At 36.9% G+C, this 21,260-nt stretch overlaps 1 protein-coding gene across 1 annotated transcript in view; it reads right to left on the bottom strand.

Moving 5' to 3' along the window:
- Positions 1-982: 982 nt before the first annotated feature.
- The window catches only part of RPS6KA6 (ribosomal protein S6 kinase A6), a 39,218-nt gene continuing 18,940 nt past the window's right edge, over positions 983-21,260 (bottom strand). Inside the window, exons 7-22 of the mRNA XM_030448939.1 lie at positions 20,070-20,176; positions 19,764-19,801; positions 18,065-18,207; positions 17,253-17,323; positions 15,965-16,053; positions 15,467-15,531; positions 15,096-15,198; positions 13,690-13,814; positions 13,289-13,414; positions 12,623-12,712; positions 11,815-11,973; positions 10,982-11,143; positions 10,494-10,570; positions 8,704-8,821; positions 6,819-6,959; positions 983-5,895 (exon numbers count right to left, since the gene is read on the bottom strand). Of these exons, the coding sequence (XP_030304799.1) occupies positions 5,770-5,895; positions 6,819-6,959; positions 8,704-8,821; positions 10,494-10,570; positions 10,982-11,143; positions 11,815-11,973; positions 12,623-12,712; positions 13,289-13,414; positions 13,690-13,814; positions 15,096-15,198; positions 15,467-15,531; positions 15,965-16,053; positions 17,253-17,323; positions 18,065-18,207; positions 19,764-19,801; positions 20,070-20,176 (1,740 nt within the window). The 3' untranslated portion in view covers positions 983-5,769. The remainder of the gene's footprint in view (positions 5,896-6,818; positions 6,960-8,703; positions 8,822-10,493; positions 10,571-10,981; positions 11,144-11,814; positions 11,974-12,622; positions 12,713-13,288; positions 13,415-13,689; positions 13,815-15,095; positions 15,199-15,466; positions 15,532-15,964; positions 16,054-17,252; positions 17,324-18,064; positions 18,208-19,763; positions 19,802-20,069; positions 20,177-21,260) is intronic.

Below are 21,260 nucleotides of genomic sequence, written 5' to 3'. Positions count from 1 at the left end.
GGCTGGACCAACAGCAACAGTTCTGCTTCTTTCCCATTCCACTTACCAGTTTGAGGAAAACATTAAAGAAAAAGCAGAAGCACTTGCTCCTTCCCCAAATTGCTGAGGGGTTTTTTTATCTGCAGGTGACCTGGGATCTCCCTTCCTCTGCATTGGGCCAGGTCTGACTCCACCACCAGGCAAGAGCTTTAAAAAGAAGTGTCTTGTGTCAGCAAAACATCATCCAGGAGATGGACTGAGTGCAGGCAGCTGTGAAAAAATTCTCCCTGCATGTTTGGGCTGATGGGGCAACAGGAAAACAAGGGACCCATAACCCAGTCTGAATACAAACAGCAACACTACTTACCAAGCAGTCACTTGGTTTAGAGTAATATTCTCTTACCTTACTTAAGTGCCTCTATTTGACCTTTGCAGGAAAATTATTTCCTCCTAATATATAATTCAAAGCTGAATAGATACCTGAAAAACACACAGAAGGCAGACCATCCCACCCTGAAGTAATACATCAATCCTAGCTGGGAAGGTTATGTTTTATTGAGAGTGTGGCATGAGACACTTGACTGAGTATAAATTTATGAACAGCTCTTCATCTATGTGAGATTTTTGGCAAGATGTGCCAAATAATGCAAGTGACAGTACCTTTAATTTAGGAGTGTTTGCTCATTGGGGTTTTTTTATCAATTAAAAAAGAAAAAAAAAAAAAGGACTTAATGAACTTCCAAATCATAAATGATGGATTTTTGTCAATTATAAAATATTCTGAATTTGTAACCTTTTTATTCTAGTACTCAAGGAACTGCCAGCTATTTAAAACTGTACCTTTATCATTATTCACAAAGTTTAACAAAAATAAATACAATTTTGAGGTTGTCTTTGGCATGTGGTAATTCAAGGCAATAGTATCTTTTAGCAGCACAGTGGAAAGAAAAACAACAAACCATACAATGCACTACCAGATTCAGCCTTACAAGGAGAAGAGAACGTAGTACAATGCAAACTTTAATGTCAATATATACAGAGCTTTAAAGAAAACATTATTTTTTTTTTCATTTTTAAAATTAAATGAAATAAATACAATATGATACAAAATCCACAATATGCTTCAGAGAAAGAAATGACAATTACAATAACGGGGACCTTTTGGAGAGTTTCATCTTTGAAGTACCTCAGAGCATGGAATTCATTGCACACTGTTTTCAATTAATGCCCTTTCGTAGAGATTTACTGCCAGTCACGTGCCAGGAGAGTTTTTAGCTCTAATCAAGAGTTTCAGTGCAAGATGCCAAAGTGCTTGGGATGAGAATGCAACCACTTAGCAAATGCTGCTCATAAACCAGATGCAAACCACACACAACAGAACACTTTGTCCTGCAAAGGAGATCCACCTCCAGCATCTTTGCAGTTCTCCCATTTAAAAACAAAACAAAACCAACCCCAAAGCAGGATTCAGTGTTATTTAAACTCACTATGGGTAGCAAGCTACCACCCAAATTTTAATTAGTAAGAGACAGAATCAATGAAATACCTTTTAAAGCTTTCCTTGAACGTTTGCTTTCCTTACAGAAGAAAATAATCTCAATAAAACCAGTCACCAATTGTTCTGGGGGCAACTCGTAATTACATAAGTTATTAAAACACTCAGATCAGCTGTAGCTACACGCTAAGTGTGAGGGCTTTTAAAAAAATTTTACTGGTAGTTCTATTCCCAAAGGGAAAAGTAGGCTTCTCAACAACAACCTAATTTGGGAGAGTAAACATTTAAAAGTACACTGAAGGAGAGACAAACAGGATCCAGAATGTGCTTAACCAACAGGGTGTTAATGCAGAAGACAGTACAAAGGTGTTACCAACAAGTATGAGAAAGTTTCTGAATAAACTTCCCAGCAGAAATCTTTTCATTTTCTTCACCAGACAGAGCATCCTCATCCTGGATGATACAAGGGCTCTGTTATCAGGGCTTCAGAAGCCTTCTGAAAACTCTAAGAAAAACCTGCTCCTCCCTTCCACAAGTATTTGCAGAAAATTCTGGATAGGACAGACAAACTTAAGTGCTACAGAAAGCATACAACCCCCCCATATGTTTGCATTGATGTTTTAGCCTAATTTCATTGCTATAAATCAGGAGAACTACTATACTATTGTGTCATTCCTTTGACTCAATTCCTAGAGGCTATCTCAAGTTTTTAATTTTAACATCTGAGGGCAGAGAGCCCTGGATGCAGCTATCTGTCCCTGCAAAAAACAAAACAAACAAAAAAACCCCAACACCCCAAAAACAAACAAACAAAAACACCAACAAAACCCATGATTATGAGTACCCTGCAAGTAACTTCCAAGTGTTGAAGTTTGCTAGAGATCATTTCAACTATTGGACATGGAAAATTAAAACATGGAAGACAGAATTCAAGCTCATGGGTGACCTGGGTGAGGTTTGGGATGCAAGAACAACATTGAAACCACACTACAAAAGAAACAAACCCAAACCACACAATATGCTAACAACAGCCACAAAGCAGTGGCTCCACTGAAGCCACCCCTGGGGACACTCTGGGGTACAGGCACTCTTGGTTGTGCACCACTGGATGGTATCAATGCCACTGCAGTTTCTGGATACCTGACAGGAATACAAGAGAGTTCCTCACTTGTCCTCTAAATGCTTTAATAGGTATGTTTGTGTCTTTGTAACTATAAGGCTTAGTAAAGTTAAAACTTTTGTTTTAAAAAATATAAGTAAATCAGTAAGATTGTAACTACTCTGTCATCTCTAGCAGAGGTGCAAAGAGGATATGGAGTGAAACAATTTACACTAACCTTACACTCCACCTAACAGCACCTTGAAAGTGAGTGTTCTTCCATTTCAAACATTTAACTGATTACTCCTGAGCAGACCATGCCACTTTTACATTAATTGTGTAGCTGAACAAAGCCTACGTCTGGAATAAAAGGGTAAATATGCAACAACTTCCAAGAAGTATCACAAAGAAAATGATCATTAAATATCAGGTAGTAAGGTTAAACTACCAATGTACTCTTCTGTATCCCTGCATATCCAAAATGTTTCAAAGACTGATATGTTTAAATATTCACTGTAAGAGAACTCTTCCCCACAAATTAAGAATTAAAATTGGCATACCAGGTGACTGTCAGATATAACAAAGGTATTTGTCCATATGTTTTCCTTGTGATAAGACAACTTTGTAATGCTGCAGCCACTGAAACTTTGCTTTTAGCCCAGTAGTACCACTTGCACCAAAGGCTAGTAATGGTATAACCCCCCCAGGGACAACTTTATAGAAGATGTTTTGAATTCTTTGCTAAGAATCAGAATATCCATCTTGTTTGAGCACTTTTCCTCTTACCACCTTTGTGTTGCACAACAAGAAAAACTTAAGTACCTTCAGCTGCTTTTGTGCAAAATGCTTTTAAGGTGCTTATAACGTGGTGCTTCCAAGCAAGCTAAAAGAAAATACCAATATAAACACTGTTAAATGATTCATGAATAAAGCCATTAAAGACCAGCTGCTACCTTACAGGAAACCTGAAGACAATTCAAGTTTGACACTACTTGTGTTCCATGCCTCACATTCCCCTCCATCCTACATTATACCTTGACCTTGGGTTCAGGAGGCTTTTATTTCCACCACTGAGGTTTTTGCTTAGCATGAATTCAAGTTCTTTTGGCAGTCATTTGTAAATTTACCCCCAAAATTGATACCAGTAGACTGTAGACCAGAAGCTTCCAGGCATTCTTGCTGGCAAAGTTCTTGAGTAATGAAAAGAAGGATGAACCAGCTGCATAAGGGGCAGATTTTTTGTACTGAACAAGAAACTTTCCAGGAAGCAGTCATGTTCTTTGATAAGCTTTCAAGCATTTCAAACAGGCACCTCAAAACTAGGCACAAACAGCCCCTAAAGCTTCCAACATCTATCAAACACTCAAGAAATCTAGTATGGGGTATGTTCTGCATGATACAAATAGCACACCTATGTTTTCTACATTCCTTAAGTCTCAAATCTACACATATTCATACCTAACTATTTGGCCAGATATTTTCCATCTTCCCCCACCACAACAAAAGAAAGCAGCTTATCTAATAGTTTTTCCAATGCCACCAAGTACTTCACAGGTATAACCAAATACCAACCAGCACCCCCTTTGAAGATCTGAGTTGCAGTGCCAGAATTCTCCCAAAAGCTTTTTTTCCTGTCTCAAAAGACCAAGTTCTGCCACCACAGGCCCTGTAACTACTAAAGCAATCAGCAACAGGACATTTGATGAAGGCAAATCAGTGTGAAATACATTTGATTTTTGGTCATTTGTATCCTCCAACTGTTCACAGTCTAACAGGCAGTCACTGAGACATTGATTTTAAAACATGTATCATCCTACCATGACAATACAACTGCTTGGTAGTGCTTGCAGCTTTCCAAAAATACTTTTAAGCTCCTCATCTCTGAATGCATTAGCTCCCAGTCCACTAGCAGCTGGCACTGATTTTGAGAAGGAAAACCAAGATAATTCTGGCTCTGACATTAATTTCCTCTCCATCACAACATTTAGAAACAGCTGAAGTGCTACCACCAAGGCAGAGAGGGTGAGTGGGGTGCTGGCCACAGAAGACTGTCAGTAACTTGTCCATAACTGTGAAATTTCTTGGTCAGAATTCCCTAATCTGGGCACATTGCAAGGCTTATTTATTTTCCCAAGCTACCCCTACAGTTAGGCAACTAGAATTTTGCATTTATGTTCTGTAATATTTGTACATGCGGCGAGAGATTCAGGTAGAAGCAATGTTCTATAAAAATCAAATAAATAAAAAAAAAATAAAGTCCACGTGCCAAGTTTGTTATAATAAAGTGTCAGTTTGTCTTCTACACCAAACAAACTTAATATTGGATATATTTGGTGGAAATGACTGCTAAGGAAACAGCAACATAGTCACTGCATCAATAGACAATATAAATATCAGAAATTATTGGATTGCATGATGTTGTCTGAAGTGGTACCAGTGTTACTTAAATCCTTATTTTTCTCAGATTATACACATATTTTCTCCAGCCCAGTGCAGGACACAGCAGCATTTGTGGTAACAACTAGAAATGTTCTTTTTCCTGGAACAGGTAATTTGTTAACCAGCATTTCTTTTGGGTCACAAGTCATGAAATTAAGTGTATGGGTAAAGTGCAGAGTCTTACACATCCCTTTTGTTTGTATTTTATATAAACTTATCAGTTACTGGCACCATGCAAACACAGACCTTCCAAGTTAACATTAATGCATTTAACACTGGTACAATACAGAAGTCAGCTTTTCTTAGTAGAAATTAAGAAGTGAAACAAATTAAGTGCCCAATTACAAAATTACAATTTTGTCCTCCACAACAGGGTCTAAAAGGTGTGCAGAAGAAGATGTACACTGACACTTTATGTACAACTTGGTCATTGGCAACGGTCCCCTAAACCATTTTTCAAATTAACCCAAAACTATACAGGATGTGAAATAATATTTGCAACAGATCTCTTAAAGGACAGTGTGGAGAAATTCATTATGGTGTACCTGATGTTTAAATTAATTTAACAGATACAGCCTGTAAAACAACACAGTATGAACCTGTGGATTTTTTTTTTTCTTTTTAAAAAAAGGACTTTTACAGAATTCAAGTAGTGTAGCAGGAAACCATAGATGCCTTTTTGATCACAGGTCAGGCTAAATAGAGCCACTTATTGGATTTTCCCCTTGCTTCTGTTTGCTAAGGTGTCCCAGTGGATCTATAAGTCTGTTGATGTAAGTTTTTTCATGCTCCGTCGCTGAGCTAAACTTGAGGCTGCCACAGGCTCCAACACTGGCTGAAATGTCTTGTGATTCAGTGCAGAATATGTAGCAGCCATGGCTCCCTGGAGAACAGTGACACATAGAAAAGGTTTTAAAGGTGATTTTTATCAGAAAACAAAGCAATTGAATATTAAATTCTTAATTGACTACGAAAAAACAAAACAAACCAGGATTTCTGGCAGGTCAGACACATTCTCTAAAATTTGTTTTCAAAAAAACCCAAAACACCAATCATTTATTGCTGAATTGCTCAGGTTTCTAAGCACAGGTATCTGAAATTTCTACTTTTTCCCCTGTGTCTCTCTTTTACATACTTTATATTTAAGAGTAACCTTTTACTGTGGGTTAGATTTAGTATCTTTGAAGCAAAATTAGCACCAATTTACCAAATGCAGCCACTTAAATGGATATTCTGGTTCTGACTTATAAGCACAACACAGTTAAGAGCAGCTATCATAGGTTCTTGTTTTTTAATCCAACCAAACCAAATAAAGTCAACTTAAAAGTTGCCTGCATACAGCACAATGATTTTGTGTAACATCAGAAACACAGATGCAGAACAAGAAGATAAAATATTGGTGGATAAACTAATGTAGTTTATGAATTTGTATTAGGAAAGCATAATATGAGCCAGTGAGAAACAAATCCCAGAAGATTTCTTGAATAAGAATGCTATGAGACCTGTGGAAGGCTCATTCTCAGGTAAGTGTTTTAATCAGGTTCCCATATGGCCAAAACTATCTTCATCTTTGAAAACAAGACATCCTAAAAATCTCTCCCTTTACACATAGATTAAAAAAAATAAGTCTAGCAATAATTTACTTAGATAACTTCAAGATTTATGCACTCATGAAAATAATAATAAAAAAAATCAAGTGGATTTCTTTTGTAAAGCAACAAAAAGAAAAATTCTGCTTGTAACTCTAAAAGCAACTCAATTCATTGCCCATGCAGCAGGCAGTGGTCAGTCTCCAGGTGATTTTACCTTTACTAGATGTGGTGCATCTTGTCTGTTTAGTTGGTAATGTGGCAACTGGTCCCTGCAGGCTATCCATGAATGTTTTAATACTTGCTCTGCTGTGTACCGCTGATGGGGATCTACATGAAGCATATGTGATAACAAGTCCTAGATCAAAATGAAACACACAGATCAGATGCTGTTCAGTTAAAATCATCTTTTACAGACTTGAAAGCACGAATTATGGCAGTCAGGAAAAAAAAGCAGCCTGTGTGGGAGGGATTAGTACAATGCAAACACACACACACACGAAGATCAGCAGATAAATTGGATCATTCTGTGCCTTGACACCAGGGAAGCCAGACAACAACGTGTTGTACTATTTCATCAGTTTAACAGAGCAAGCCTTTATTGCCAAGAAACTTCTTGCTGCTTGTGTTTCTCAGCTTTTTTTTTTTCCAGGTTGTTTATTATTAATATTCCAGTTTAAAGACTAGAAATCCTATTAAAATTCAGCAGGCAGATTTTGTGGAAGAAAGCTATTGTTTGAAAACATTTCTCCTTGTTCATGCTGCACATTTGGCATCTGTGGACTACATATTGCAACTGAATTAATATATAGTGATATAATAAAGAATTTTGCCTTCAAGGAGCTATATAAAGTAACAGAAATGGCCACTTGTTTGTGCCTGTTTAGGAAGCATTAGCAATAAGCTAATAATTACAGTCTTGGTCAGAAGAGCTGGGTGGGAAGGGCACAGAATAGAGCCAGGAATAGCTTGAAAGAAAATGTATGAACAAGCTAACAGAACATTCCTTTTGTTTTAGGTACAAAATGTTAAGCATTCTGACATATAAAGAAGTGAACTACTTGTCCTAAGAGAGCATCAGCCAACAAGGATTCTGAATCACTCCTACTGAAATGAATAGTGGAGTTCCAAGGAACAGGAAAAGATGTAATATTAACCCCAAGCTTTGTAAAAGGAAACAGTGGTGACCAAGACAGCTCCAGGCCAAGCCAATACCAAACTCAAAAATAACACAGAAATAAATGCAAGCTTTAAATACAGCTGCACAATCAGCTGATGAAGATCTTTGGCAAAATATCCAACACACTGGGTTGTTAAAGTCAGAGTTTAATTGCTGAAAGTACTGACAAAGGCAACAGACCCAATTACTTCAGCACTGAAAACATTTAAGGAATCAAACTACAATTCTTCACCTATTAATGCAAGACTTGTTAGCTACTAGCACTAAGGGTTGTAAAGAAGTCATCTTTGCATCTAAGGCATCCCATAAACACCTGATTTTGGTCCAGTAACAAGGAATAAAAAAACTCCATAAGGATTGTAAAAGCCTATATTGGGACCTATCTTTTTCAAGTCTTTAGCAGCCATCCAAAGGGAGGATGGAGCAATGGGTTCACCAGAGCCACACCAAATTCAGCAAGGACAAATGCAAAGTCCTAAGCTTGGAAAGGAAGAAATTATTGCCAAAGTACAGGGTGGGGACTGACTGCCTGGGGACCAGCTTTGTTGAGAAGGACCAGCAGGTTTTGGTGGTAGACAGCACAGCAAATAGACTGAGGAGGTAATTGCACTTCTCCAGACAGCATGGCCCCAGGAATGGAGAGAGAGGACAAAGTAAAATAGGAGAGGTTATGGCTTCCCACTTTACAGCAGTGGAAAAGGCTGCCCAGGCAAGTTGTTGAGTCTCAGCCCTTAGAGGTTTCCAAAATCAGACTGGTCAGAGCTCACTGCTGACCCTGCTTTGAGCAGGAGGTTGGACTAAATGAACAACATTGCAATAAAGTTTGCAGGTAATAACAGCAAATTACTGTGTCAGTCTATTTCATAAAATTCAGCAGATGTTCATTTGAATTCTACAAAAATAAAACAAAACACATTTATACCTTTGCTGCATCTGAAACTGTGTCCCAGTTGCCTCCACTTAAAGAGAATTTTCCACTGCCTATCCGTACCAGGATCTCCTCTGGAGTATCATTAGGACCATTGGCAAATGGAGTATAGCTGTTGAAAGGGGAAAAAAAAAACAAACCACAAACAAAAAACCACTCATATTGCAAGAAATTGTTAAAACCCCTGAAATAATTTTGAGTAGACATCCCAAACAGACACAAACGTGCTATATACTATTAAATGCTTCATAAATTAGCATTTAATCTTTAAAACTTTATTATTTCATTTCCCTATAAATGTGGTTAATCAAGTATAATAAATGGGAAATGCAGACTAAAAAGATGTCTTAAACTATTATCTTAATAATGCATTCTAAACAGTGCAGACTTTAAATAGAACTGACTCAACATAAACTATGGCAGATTAGCAGAGCATGTCCAACAATCCAAACTTGGATCAGTACCCTAGCAGAATGGGACAAAAAAGCTGGAGTAATATCATGTTTAAGGCATGTGCATTTAATCAGCCTGGGAATGAGTACAATGTACATGCATTTATCATTTGGGGAAAAGCTACAAGAAAAATTTCATTATAAGTTTTTTCCTCCAGTGAGTTGGAAAGACTTAAACCACAAGAAGTTTGGGAGGCTTGTAACAGTTTACAGGGATTCCTGCAAATCTGGCTTATTTTCTACAAATCCTACTGTGACCAACTCAAAAGAACTAAACTGAGAAATCTGAAGATCAAACTGAATCACTTAAACACTGGATAACAATGGCAAGATGATGTTCTGGCACCTCCCATGATCATAAGCCATATTAGTTTTAATTATAAAACTTACCCTAACTCAGTCTTACTCAGATTAGGTAGTGATATCATAATACTGCACAGGATTTCAAATTAGCTTGCAAGCAGTAATAATTAAGCTTATTGCATTCTTTGTACTTTGAAAGCTCTGACTAGAGGGAAGATCATCATCATCAGAAATTCAGGAGCTATCCCAGCCAGCTAGTTCTAGTCTTTTCAGTTGATGAGCTTAAGAGAAACAAAATGGCAAGACAGAAATTCCTTCTGGATCATTCCTCCTCCATGCTTTTGGCCTGCCATGCCTTTGCTTCAGGCAATGTTCCTCAAACATGTAAGCAGTCTACTGCCCACAAGCTGCATAGTTGCACTTAAATCATACAGCAATTTGAGGTTTGATGACACAACTGTAGTGGTGGTGGTTTTACATGTGGCAATACCAATGTATCCATTTATTATTTATCAAAATTATCTATAAAATAAACCAAAAAAAAAAGGTGTATTCCTGTTGGAGGAGAATCCAGAAAACCCTTTATCATTCAGCCATTAAGCACTTCAGAGTGCTCAATGAAATTTTAGAGGTTTAGATACTTAAAAGGTTACAAGAAAGTGTGTTATACAAAAAAGGTCAAGAATCAAGTCCCTGGCAGGAGATACAAGTATAGTAAGGTGGGGAGGACAAATAGCAGAAGGAATAAAGCCACCACATACTTTTTCCAGACTAAACTCCCTCCTGGATACAGGAGAGTCTTTGGCATTTCCCAGCCATGCAGTAAAGGAGAAAGAAAGCCTTCAATCTACCTGTAAAATAAGCCTAGTTTATGTACACATTTACTTACAGCTCCTGTTCCACTGCAGGGTATTTGTCATTCTGCATTCAAAGCAGTGAGGTCATCTCTTATAATTGTAGTAAAATCATGGATTCATGCAGCATGATGGAGTTTTAGGTAAACAAAAAAAGCCAAGAAATCTTTCTCACCCTGCCAGCATTGTGTACAGAAGAACACCCAAGCTCCAGATGTCACAAGCAGCATCATACCCCTGCCTCATGAGAACCTATTAAAAAAAAAAGTGTCAAATATTTCTCATATATTAAAAAATCACCACAAACCAATACCACTACACAGCTTAAGGAGGGGTAAGTCAATCCTAGGATAAATGAGAGGTCTGAGTATTTATTTTTCAATGCATGAGTTACAGTAACTATAGACAGTATTTCTTGTTCCGAAGAACACCACCTCTTAAGATTCTGAACAGATTACATCTTATATTTGAGGGTGGATTCTACTATTTTTAAAGCAGGTTTATTATACACATATGCACCAGTGTTTAGAAAATATGTATAACTCTACTTAAGGACAACTAGCAGAATACTTGGTTGTTGGTTTTTTTTAAGCACTGATTGAAAGTTTAAGTATTCAATGCACCAAAAACAGCACAGAGAAAACACACAGCAGCTGAAGATACCTCTGGTGCCACAAAGTTTGCAGTGTAGCAAGGAGTCAGAAGTAGTCCATTTTCTCCTCGAAGCTGTTTTGCAAATCCAAAATCACAAATTCTGATAGAATCAGCATTATTTGAGTCATCCGTATACAAAATATTACTCGGCTTAAGGTCTCGATGCACCACCTTGAAACAAAGAAATTTTCAAGTCTATCATTTAGAAGTTGCATGTACATTTGTTTCTACATAAAGTGCAATGTATAAAAGCTATTCTCTAGCTTAATGTACTTATTAGCAGTTCTACACAATTATATAATGTTTAAGTAAACAGAAGCTACTTTAAGTAATGTCATAACAATGTCTACTGGCTCATAATTCAGCTGGAACTAATGTGACCAAGCAGAACAGAAGAAATGGAGTGGGGCTTTTCACCAGAGAATGCAGTGACAGGACAAGGGGTAATGGCTTCTTCACCATGAGGGTAATAAGGCACTGGAATAGGGAGACTGTTGATGCCCCAGCCCTGGAAGTGTTTAAGGCCAGGCTGGATGAAGCCCTGTGGGATGTATCCCTGCCTAGTAAGGGAGGTTGGATCTTGATGATCTTTAATGTCCCTTCCAAGCCTAACCCTTCTATGAACCTAAATATCTGCTGTTTCACAATCTGTAAAGGAGTTAAAAGGGTTTCCCAGAACAAGAAGATGAGGTGTTCATCTTATTCACCTCAGCCACAAAATACTCAGAAATCTTTTTTCCCTTCCGCCATAAAACCAAGCCAACCAAAGCACGTAAGAGAAGGCTATTTCTGTTAATTCTAAGAAATGTGAAAGGAGCTCTGCCAGAGAACAAACCACTCACTCCTTGGCAGTGCAGGTAGTCCACAGTCTTGGCTATAGTGTACAGCACAGCACTGGCTTCTCGTTCCGAGAAGAACTTCTGCCGGAGGATGCGATCCAGCAGCTCCCCTCCTTTCATCAGCTCAGTCACAAGGTAGATGAATCTACCATCATCATACACCTAGGGAGAAGTTTAACAAGTGCAGAGGTATATAAATACAGGCAGATATATTAAAAAAAGAACATCTATAATTACACATCCTGAGAAATGTGAAAATTACAGACTAGATCGTTCACCTATTCCCATGGAGCACAAACAGCAAAGGACTGAAAAATTCAATTTGGAAATTCAGGAGCCTTAAAGCATGAAGCATAGGACTGCTTAAAGTGTCACTCTGCAAGACAACATAAATTGATTGTTAACTTGTGTCTTGGAACTGGATTTCTCAGTTTAGGAACATCTTTGAAGAAGAGAGTAGCCCTACCACTCCCCAGTGCTCCTCCACAGACAACTTTTAGCTGCTGGTACTCAGGCTGTACAGGACAACACACTACTGCTGATTCAGGTTATTAGCTGCTCATTTGAAATAAGAAATAATACAGCATTTCTAACCCTTGCAGCATTCCTAACTTCAAGCTCATTGAACAGCCTTTAGAAAAAATTAATATCAGGACAAAGTCATATTTTGAAATACTCAACACTTCACCATATGTACTGCTCTCCCAATATATTTCACTACATAAAACAAATCTAATTAATCCCCAACGAAATCCCTAAATCTATATTTATTTACTATGTAATAAGAGGTAGCAGAGAAAGAGGTACATACATCCTTTAAAGTAATAATATTTGGATGTTGTCCATAACGCATGAGAATCTCAATTTCTTCCGAGGGATCTCTCTTACTTTTATCAATTATCTGCAAAATATAGCAACAGGAAAAACAACTTGGCTAAACAAAGTCTCTTTAATGAATATTTATATTTACATACTTTTTCATTTCAACAGTAGGATAAAAAAAGTTTCTAGGGTTCCTTACTTCTTCCTAATCATGACTAATTAGTTTTCCAGCTCTACATCCCATTTTTTATTAATTTCTTGCTCCTTACTACCTGTTAAAACTGTAACATTGATGCAGTCTGCTCTGCTCCAGTGGAGAAGGATATGCAATGGACTGTCTGAAGCATCACTGCTTCCCTGCAGCCCAGTTCCACCCCTACAGAGCTGATTTTATTTCACGTGTTCTCACAGTCATACAGTGTTTTCAGGTTTCAAAACTGTAATTGCAAAGCCAGTTCTTCAAGGTCATAACTTTGCCCTCAAAAAGAAGAGCTACAGAAGCTAATGCACAATTTAAACAAATGAAGAAAACACTGGTTTTAATTTCTCACAGCATGAAAACAGCTACAGCAGCTGGAAAACTTGTGCAGTTCAAGTTTACAAGTCTACTAAGCAATAATTTCAGAAGAGTCACAGTGAAATTTATTCAAAGTACCTTGACAGCAAACTCCATATTTGTAGCTATGTGTACACATCTCTTGCAGACAGAGTAGGACCCAACACCAATATCTTCCTTCAGTTCATACACATCAGTAAACTGTGCACTGTTTCCATGAAGTTGCTGTAAAAAACACACAAGCTGTCACCTAAAGCAATAAAACACTCTGCTGTAGTGTTTGCAACAGCAAAAATTTCTTCTGCTTGCTCATGCTTTCTGTTGTCAATTCTGCCTCCAGGAAGACAAACTTGCTTTTTACAACATAAAAATATCATGTGGAAGCATTTCAATAATGCAAATTATCATTGTCCCCCCAACAAAAAAAGACCAGACTATAAACACTAAATATTGGTCCACCTTTAGCATGTCAAGAAGCTCCCTCCAAAATTCAGTTTTACCTGTACTATTGGCAGTATGTTGGTGAGTGGTGATATTTTATGATCTTCTACAGTAGTGGTTGCAACAAAACTAAATCCTTTGAAGAGCTGGTGGGCATTTGCACTAGGTGGGACTCCTGGAGAATCTAGTTGCACAAACATTTGATTAGCAGGATTAAATCTTAGCAGAGCTTCTTTTAACAATCAGGAGACATATTAGAAACAACATTTTGAAGGCAGAGATGCAAATGAGCAGTACCAGATGATGAATAAGACTTCTGGTCACTTATCTGTCTTTTTATGTCAATAACACACACAAAGCAAGTATTCCTGGGTGTTATCTACAATTGCAAAACACTGCAAGAACTAATGAAGGAATTCATGTTCTTAGGAAGAAGTTTACTGAAGCACAACACTACTTAGGAGAAAGAAATAAAGATCATAGTTCAAGGCCTGAATAACAAAGAGTGCTCAAAGATTTTGCTGCTGTCAGGGCAGAAGTGAGGCAAAACAAGAATATTCAATTAGTAATGCTACTGTATAATTAGAACCAAATTTTCCTCACATTATATTTTGTGCACGTCTGAATTCACTGTTTGAAATTTCACAGTAAGCACCAGCTTGATATTTTTGTGTAACCTACCAGAACCACAGACATTCTCCAAAAAAACATGACAAGTGGTTGGATGCAACAGTTAAGAAAAAATATTACAAAAGAAAACCTAAGTGAAACTTGAATCATACTAAGCAATAAGTGTTTGCACTTACTGTCTTTTTTTTCCAAGCTCAGTTACTTGGACATTTTCATAATGCAATTATTAGGGGATATTTTAAATATCAATTTTTATAAGCTTCTTGAAATTAAGATGTCTTTGCAAATGATCTAGTTCTAACACCCAGTCCCCCTGTACTTTTTCCTCACCCTTTTCTACTTTTGTGTTGACATTTTCTCAAGGGCAAAGTCAAATGCAGCATGATTAGTGAGGGAAGGTGCCCAATCAAAAAATAATGCTAGCTTTAAAATTTAATTTTAATAATAATTAATAGCCTCAAAAGGTTACTTAGAGCAAGTCATTCTCAGTGGAATACTGACCCTAAAAATAATCACTGCTGCAAGAAAATTTCATTTATTTTTCATGCTGAATACTTCCCCTCCAAACATGTCTGACTTTAAATCATAACTAGCAACACTAGTTCAACTGTTAATATTCCTTTTTTGGTTTTGGCTTATCAAAATTTAGAGGAATATTTCAAAGAACAGGAACCTGCTGAGGAGAATATAGTCCTTCAAAGTCTTAAAATCTGTTGCACCCTTTCCTTTTAACTTCATCACTGGATTTTTCTTAACAAGCTTGCTGTTGTAACTTCAGTTTGTCCCTTCTTGTCCCACAAACCTCACCAATTCATAAACATAAACAAGCAATTACCTTTTGGTGTTTTTGCTGTGAATTCTGGATCAAAACAAAAGGTATCTTCAGGCTTTCCAGAAGCAGGTTTAAATGGGGGTTGAATTTCTCTTCTGAACAGTTTCTAAAGCAGAAGGACAAAGACATATAGGTTAAAAGCAAATGGGTGCTATAATTTTGCCAAACTCAAGGGTAACTAACTCTTTTTCTCTACACCATAAATACCATAGCTCCAGATGCCAAGGAACATTATAACAGAAGCAGAAGGTAACAGAAGGTACTGCAGAAGGTACTGCAGTGTTTATGGAGCCCTATTCACCTGCAAGTATTTATAATGCTACCCATAGAAAAATTAAAAAACAGCTTTGTTATTCAGATCACTTTGCACTTACATTCCAGTCAACAGTAGAAAAAAAAGGATGTCTCTTGATTTCTTCAACTCCATCAGAACCAGCTCCTGAACAAAGAAATATTGTATTTAAAACACTTTTGGATAAAATCTTCAAAAAAGATTGCACCAAAAAATTATTCATTTCTAAACAAATCTGCATATACATGGTTATTTGAGGGACATGTAAATATAGAACTATTCCAAGAATGTAAACCACTCAGTTAAGCAGCACACACCTCATCAGGGACATAAATAGAGTAATTTTCTTTGCTCTCACATTGCCAGATCTTTGGCTCACTGCTAAGAGTCATTGGTCTGAAAAAGTAATTCATTAGCCAAAGCCAGGAAGCAATGATCCAGGCTGGTATCCAAGAAATGGTATCTAAACCCAAACCCCATTGGCCATCTGGAGCTTGAGAGTCTCTAGCAAATTACTTTTGTTAAATAATCAACTCAGCCCAACTCCTTTTGTTTCAAAGATCCAAATAAATGAACCAACCTAATCTATTTGATGGGTTCCTTTTAAACAACATCCTAAGAAGACTTTGTGCTTCTGGACTGAGAAACTGAGGCATTCCAAGCTTTGCTCTAAAGGAAAACAGAACAAGAGGAAAAAAATGTAAAAAAGTGTACTGAAAATTGTCTACAGAGACTTCATTGCACAATTTGATGTATCAAAGTTCTGTTCCAAAGTCTTGTAGAGAGCAAACATTTAAGTCACAAGCTTTTAAGTTTCATGGCATACAGTGGTTTTCAAACAAACAAACACAGACCAGAGCAACAACCCCAAACCTCACCCACACCCCAAAACCAAGCTTCAAGATGGAGTAAAATAATTGTCAGGAATACAGAAGAAGTATTTTCCAAGATATCTTCATGAAACCAAAAGTTATCACCAAAGTAACTCTACCAGAATCAGCACCAGAAAAGCACCAAGTCCCTAATTATTTGCCCCTGAAGTCACTGCTAATATTCCTCTTGAAGCAAGAGCTTCAAGAAGGAGATCATTAAGCCATTACTTAAGAACTTACTGATTTTACCAAGTTTATTTTATGAAAACAATTATGCTAAGCCAAGTTGTTCTTCTGTAGAACTCCAGGATAACTTGGAGCTCCCTGTGAGGGTTATGATCTACTCCATTCACTTCCCCAGCAATATCACTACAAACTTACACCTGGACTAAGCCCAAACTGCTCTATATTTGTAAGAACAGAGTTGGTCTCTCACCCCCTTCCCCATCACCCCCCAAAAAGGCCCAAAGCTCTGCATGTGGTTTAAAGGAAATTGTTAGCTGAGCATAAATAAAAGACGAGGCCGTATTTGCCCAACTTACTAATCACCAGTTCACCCAGTTTGTCTTGTCAGACAGCTCCTGTTGTAACTGGGGTAACTGAATATGGGAAACGTGAGCATGGAACTGCACACTCTCCATCTATCCATCCCCAAAGCAACACCTGAGGAACTACTGCTTACAAAATGTGTGCTGCAATGGGAGCAAGAGAGCATGATGAGTGGCAAGCAGCACTGCTGCAATGCACTGCACTGTTTCTGTCCTACAAAGCCACAATGGAAATCAAAGTTCATCCCTAAGACTTTAATTCCTGAAGATTTGAACAGTATTTGCATCATCAATGATGTAAAAATTATTGGGAGGGACTTGGGTTTTTTGTTCCTGTTCTAGATGAAGGCTTGTCAAGCACAAGGAGCTGGTACAAGCTGTTATGTTAAAACATGTTTAAAAATTACATTTTCTGACTTTTTGCAAAAAAAAAGTAAGACATACTTACTTCAGTATCATATTCATAGTTTCATTTCGATCTTTACCTTGAAATGGTAGTGTACCAGTCAGCATTTCAAACTGAAAAGAACAAATGTTAATCAACACTTCTTCCCCCAACTGCTGAAACCCAGTGTTAATTACTGCACTCTTCCCTCCAGCTGCATTAGACATACTAGCCTAAGCTTTTAAAATATGACCAAAAAAATTGACAAATCTAAAACTTTTTCATTGGCAGTTTACATGATACTAAGAGTGGCAAGTGCAATGTAATGGTGATCTAGGAATATTTTACATCCGTAAACTACTTTAAAGTAACAAAACCACTTTAAAGTAACCATAGCCAAGTTTCAGATGTTGCATACTCTGAAAAGAGCAAGAAAAATAAATTCTAAACCAGTACATTGCTTTTATGCCAATATGTCTATTTCAGCCTGATGCTCTGACACATCACAGCAAAGGTGTGCCAGCAGTTACTGGCTTATTGCACTACTCCAGTATTCATTCAAGTGTTACTCTTCCAAAAATGCAATCAATATTCCAGCAAAACAACTCTATTTTTTAATTCTATCAAGTAACATGCAAAATAAATATACAACCTGAAGCCCCATACTGGCTGCACCTGCACCATGCTGCAGGTGCAAGGCAGCTTTTATTCAAATGAGCTGCTATTTCACTAGCAATTCAGGTATTGAATTCCCTCTTCTCTGAGCATTTGAAATTAAACCTGGACAAGCTTATCCCAAGGACACTATTTCACATTGCCATTTGCAAGTGGTTTTTTGTGACTTTAAGGAAGGGAAGGAAGGAAGCATACAGTACCATGAGAACACCAAAGGACCACCAGTCAGCACTCTGGTTGTGCCCTCGCCTGTTTACTACTTCAGGTGCCATGTACTCTACAGTACCACAGAAAGAATAGGCCTTCTTCTCTTGATCTACTGATTCTTTGCTGAGTCCAAAGTCTACAACAACAGCATTACAAGAATAGAGCCAGTAAAGAACTTGAGAAAAATAAAAGCAATCCTGTACAGGGTAATCAAAATCAAAGCATTGACAGCTTTCGTTTGTTTGCTTTCAAGAATTTGAAAACCCATTCTCTAAGTCATACTAAATAGATGATTAGCCACCAGTATTACTAAAAATCACATTTGAAACATTGAGCCTGGAGATAATTCTAATTTTCTTGTTTATTGCCTGCTTTATCCACACAAAAATTGGACAGACTTAAAAATGAGTTTCAAAAAGAACATGGTCTACATGGTCCAGTACTACTCTGTGATGAATAAATAAAATCAGACTAAAAATAATTATTATGTAAGACAACATGGTTCTGCAACCTGACTCAAGCTCAGCAGTCTTGCATATCTGCCTCCTTTATTCCCAGAATACTTTTTTTTTCCTAGCTTGAATACACAAGTTCTTGATACTATCCCAGTTTGCAAATGCCCCTCTTCTCAAAGGAGAAATGATAGCTAATCAATAATCCTATCAATTATCCTTCCCAGTTTCAGGAGAAAACAAAGATTTTAGGATTGAACTGGAATTATATACATCATGCAGAATATTACTAATTATACACTTTATCAACCTGATATCCATCACCATTATCCCATCAAATCTTTGAGAGTATTAAAAAAAAACCCAATTAATTTTACCTTGGAATCTAAAAGCAATATGTATAGAATGAAATATATGGTGAAATTTTTAATACAAAAGCATCACCTTAAATGCCATTTAAAGCTTTCAGAAATTCATTGTAATTTGGTTTCCAAATAGTCAGTCTTTTGTATATATCCTTTCCTAGAATAAATGTATTTTAATTGTTCCTCACAGAACATTTTTCTGTCATTTTAGATCCATTTAAAAGTGATAATCCAGAAACACAAAAGACAGTATTTCAGAAGCCTTTTTGTGCACTAAAATCTTTACACCAAAAGCACCTCTGCTTCCTTTTAAGACAAGTCTCACAGCCAGCCACTTGAGCCTGGGTTTAACTTGATCTTCAGTTAAAAGACATTTCACAGTAAATATTGATACAGCTCATTTTCTAGGCTTAATAGGGGATGGGTTTAGTTACTAACTTACCACCACCTGAACTAAAGCATCTGGAAAAAACACATTCAGTGTCTGGGTTTTTTCATGTTCATCTCAATTTCTATTTTACAGCAGTGCAGCTGCTAACTGCACCTTCATTTATGCAAATATTAGACAACATGAAAACTAACTTTAAGGGAACCTGCATGGACATCAGTATCTGATAAGTGACCAAATCCCTCAGACACATTCTCTGATTATCTAAAATACTTCAATAAAAATGTCTAATACTATATAAATAATCATTATACAGGGAAGAAAAACAGATTTATTGTAAGCAGTCTGTCCAATAAAAAAAAATTCTAAACCAGCTAAATGCTGGATCATACACACTCCAGACACTGCTACACATATCTTGGGCTTAAAACTAAAAGCTTAAATAGAAATATGTTCAGACAGTGCTATACTAATAAATGTTACCCACCTGTTAACTTGATATGTCCTGCTTCATCAAGCAAAATGCTGAAAATTAAAATTCACATTCACCAATACACATAGAGAGAAATGTTGACATATAACATTTAAACTGCAACAGTTACCAAACTTATATAAATATATTATAAATAACTTATATTATTAATTTAAGAAGTCAATATTATTACAGTTAAATCACATTTTCTTTTCATTTTGTTTGTTTATATAAGCTCACAGAAATATTTTTGATTTTTTAAAAAAATGCAAAGCAACAAGCAAAATACACATAATAGTGGTAAAATACATTTTACTTTACTTTTCTGGCTTCAGGTCCCTGTATACAATTCCCAAGCTGTGAAGGTGATCCAAAGCAAGGGCCAGTTCTGCGAGGTAGAATTTCACATCTTCCTCTGTAAACATAACCTAATAAGAACTGTATAGATTTACCTTCTGATCTTGTCTTCAGTTTTTAAAACTGCAATCTAAAAAAAAATAGTCCTGTCTGCCTAAATTTCAAGTTTTAGAAGCACCTAAGGAACTCAAAATTCATTTATGCACCTAGCAGAAATTGTATTAATATATATTAATCATCAATACACAAAAGAACTACCTGCAATACTTTAAGCCATCAGTAGTTACTGCTTAGCATTAACTAACTTTTGAAGCAATAAACTTAATAAAATATTACTTAATAGTACTCCTGCTGCTGCAGTCCTGTAGAGAATGGTTTTCCACTGCATTGTAAAATTCAGTACACAAGAGCTGTATTGGCTGGCTCTGAGTTCACACTCAATATTTATGGGAAAAAGTAGAGATAATTTAGGAAAAAAGTACAGAAAATAAACAGTAATGTGAAAATCTGCTGGGGATATTGAAGAACCTACTCTGCTCTGAATAAAAATGTGCTGAATTTCATGAGATACTGAAAAACTGAGTGATATTGCATGGAGTGCATTTGAGAAATGCATTTCTATCTCAAATGCTCCACAGGTTGTTTCTAATTTCATATACAAGAGTTAGAGCTGCTTGGACTCTTGTGTTCTACAACTTCCTGGAGAAGCTAATAATTTTTAAAAGAACTGCAATTGAATTTGAGGTTTAAATGAACTATCCCCTTACTTGTGGCAAACACTATGTATGGCAGAGAGTTAACAAGTCTGAAATTCAGATAACTGGGATTACTGAATTAGTAACACCCTGATCTGTGTTCTGAATTGCACAGATGGAATCTGTTCCACTGGCAATAGAAGCATTCCTCATTTCCATAATAACAGGTATTAATGCTGTCTGAACAATAACACTGTTACACTGCACCAAGTTTCACCTTCTGTGTTTAAAGAGCAATGTTGATCCTGGTTTTCATCTATATCCAAAGGAGCAAGAGGAAACCTGGGATACCAATTATTCCTTGGAGGAGCCAAAACACAAATCTCTGAATGCAATCATCATCAGTGGTCATCTACCATCTCCCAATAATGATTTCATTTAAAATTGCTTTCTGTGTCAA

The sequence above is a fragment of the Calypte anna genome, chromosome 4 (assembly GCF_003957555.1).
Source record: "Calypte anna isolate BGI_N300 chromosome 4, bCalAnn1_v1.p, whole genome shotgun sequence".
In the NCBI taxonomy this organism is placed as follows: domain Eukaryota; kingdom Metazoa; phylum Chordata; class Aves; order Apodiformes; family Trochilidae; genus Calypte; species Calypte anna.
This window is presented reverse-complemented; position numbering and strand designations above follow the sequence as displayed.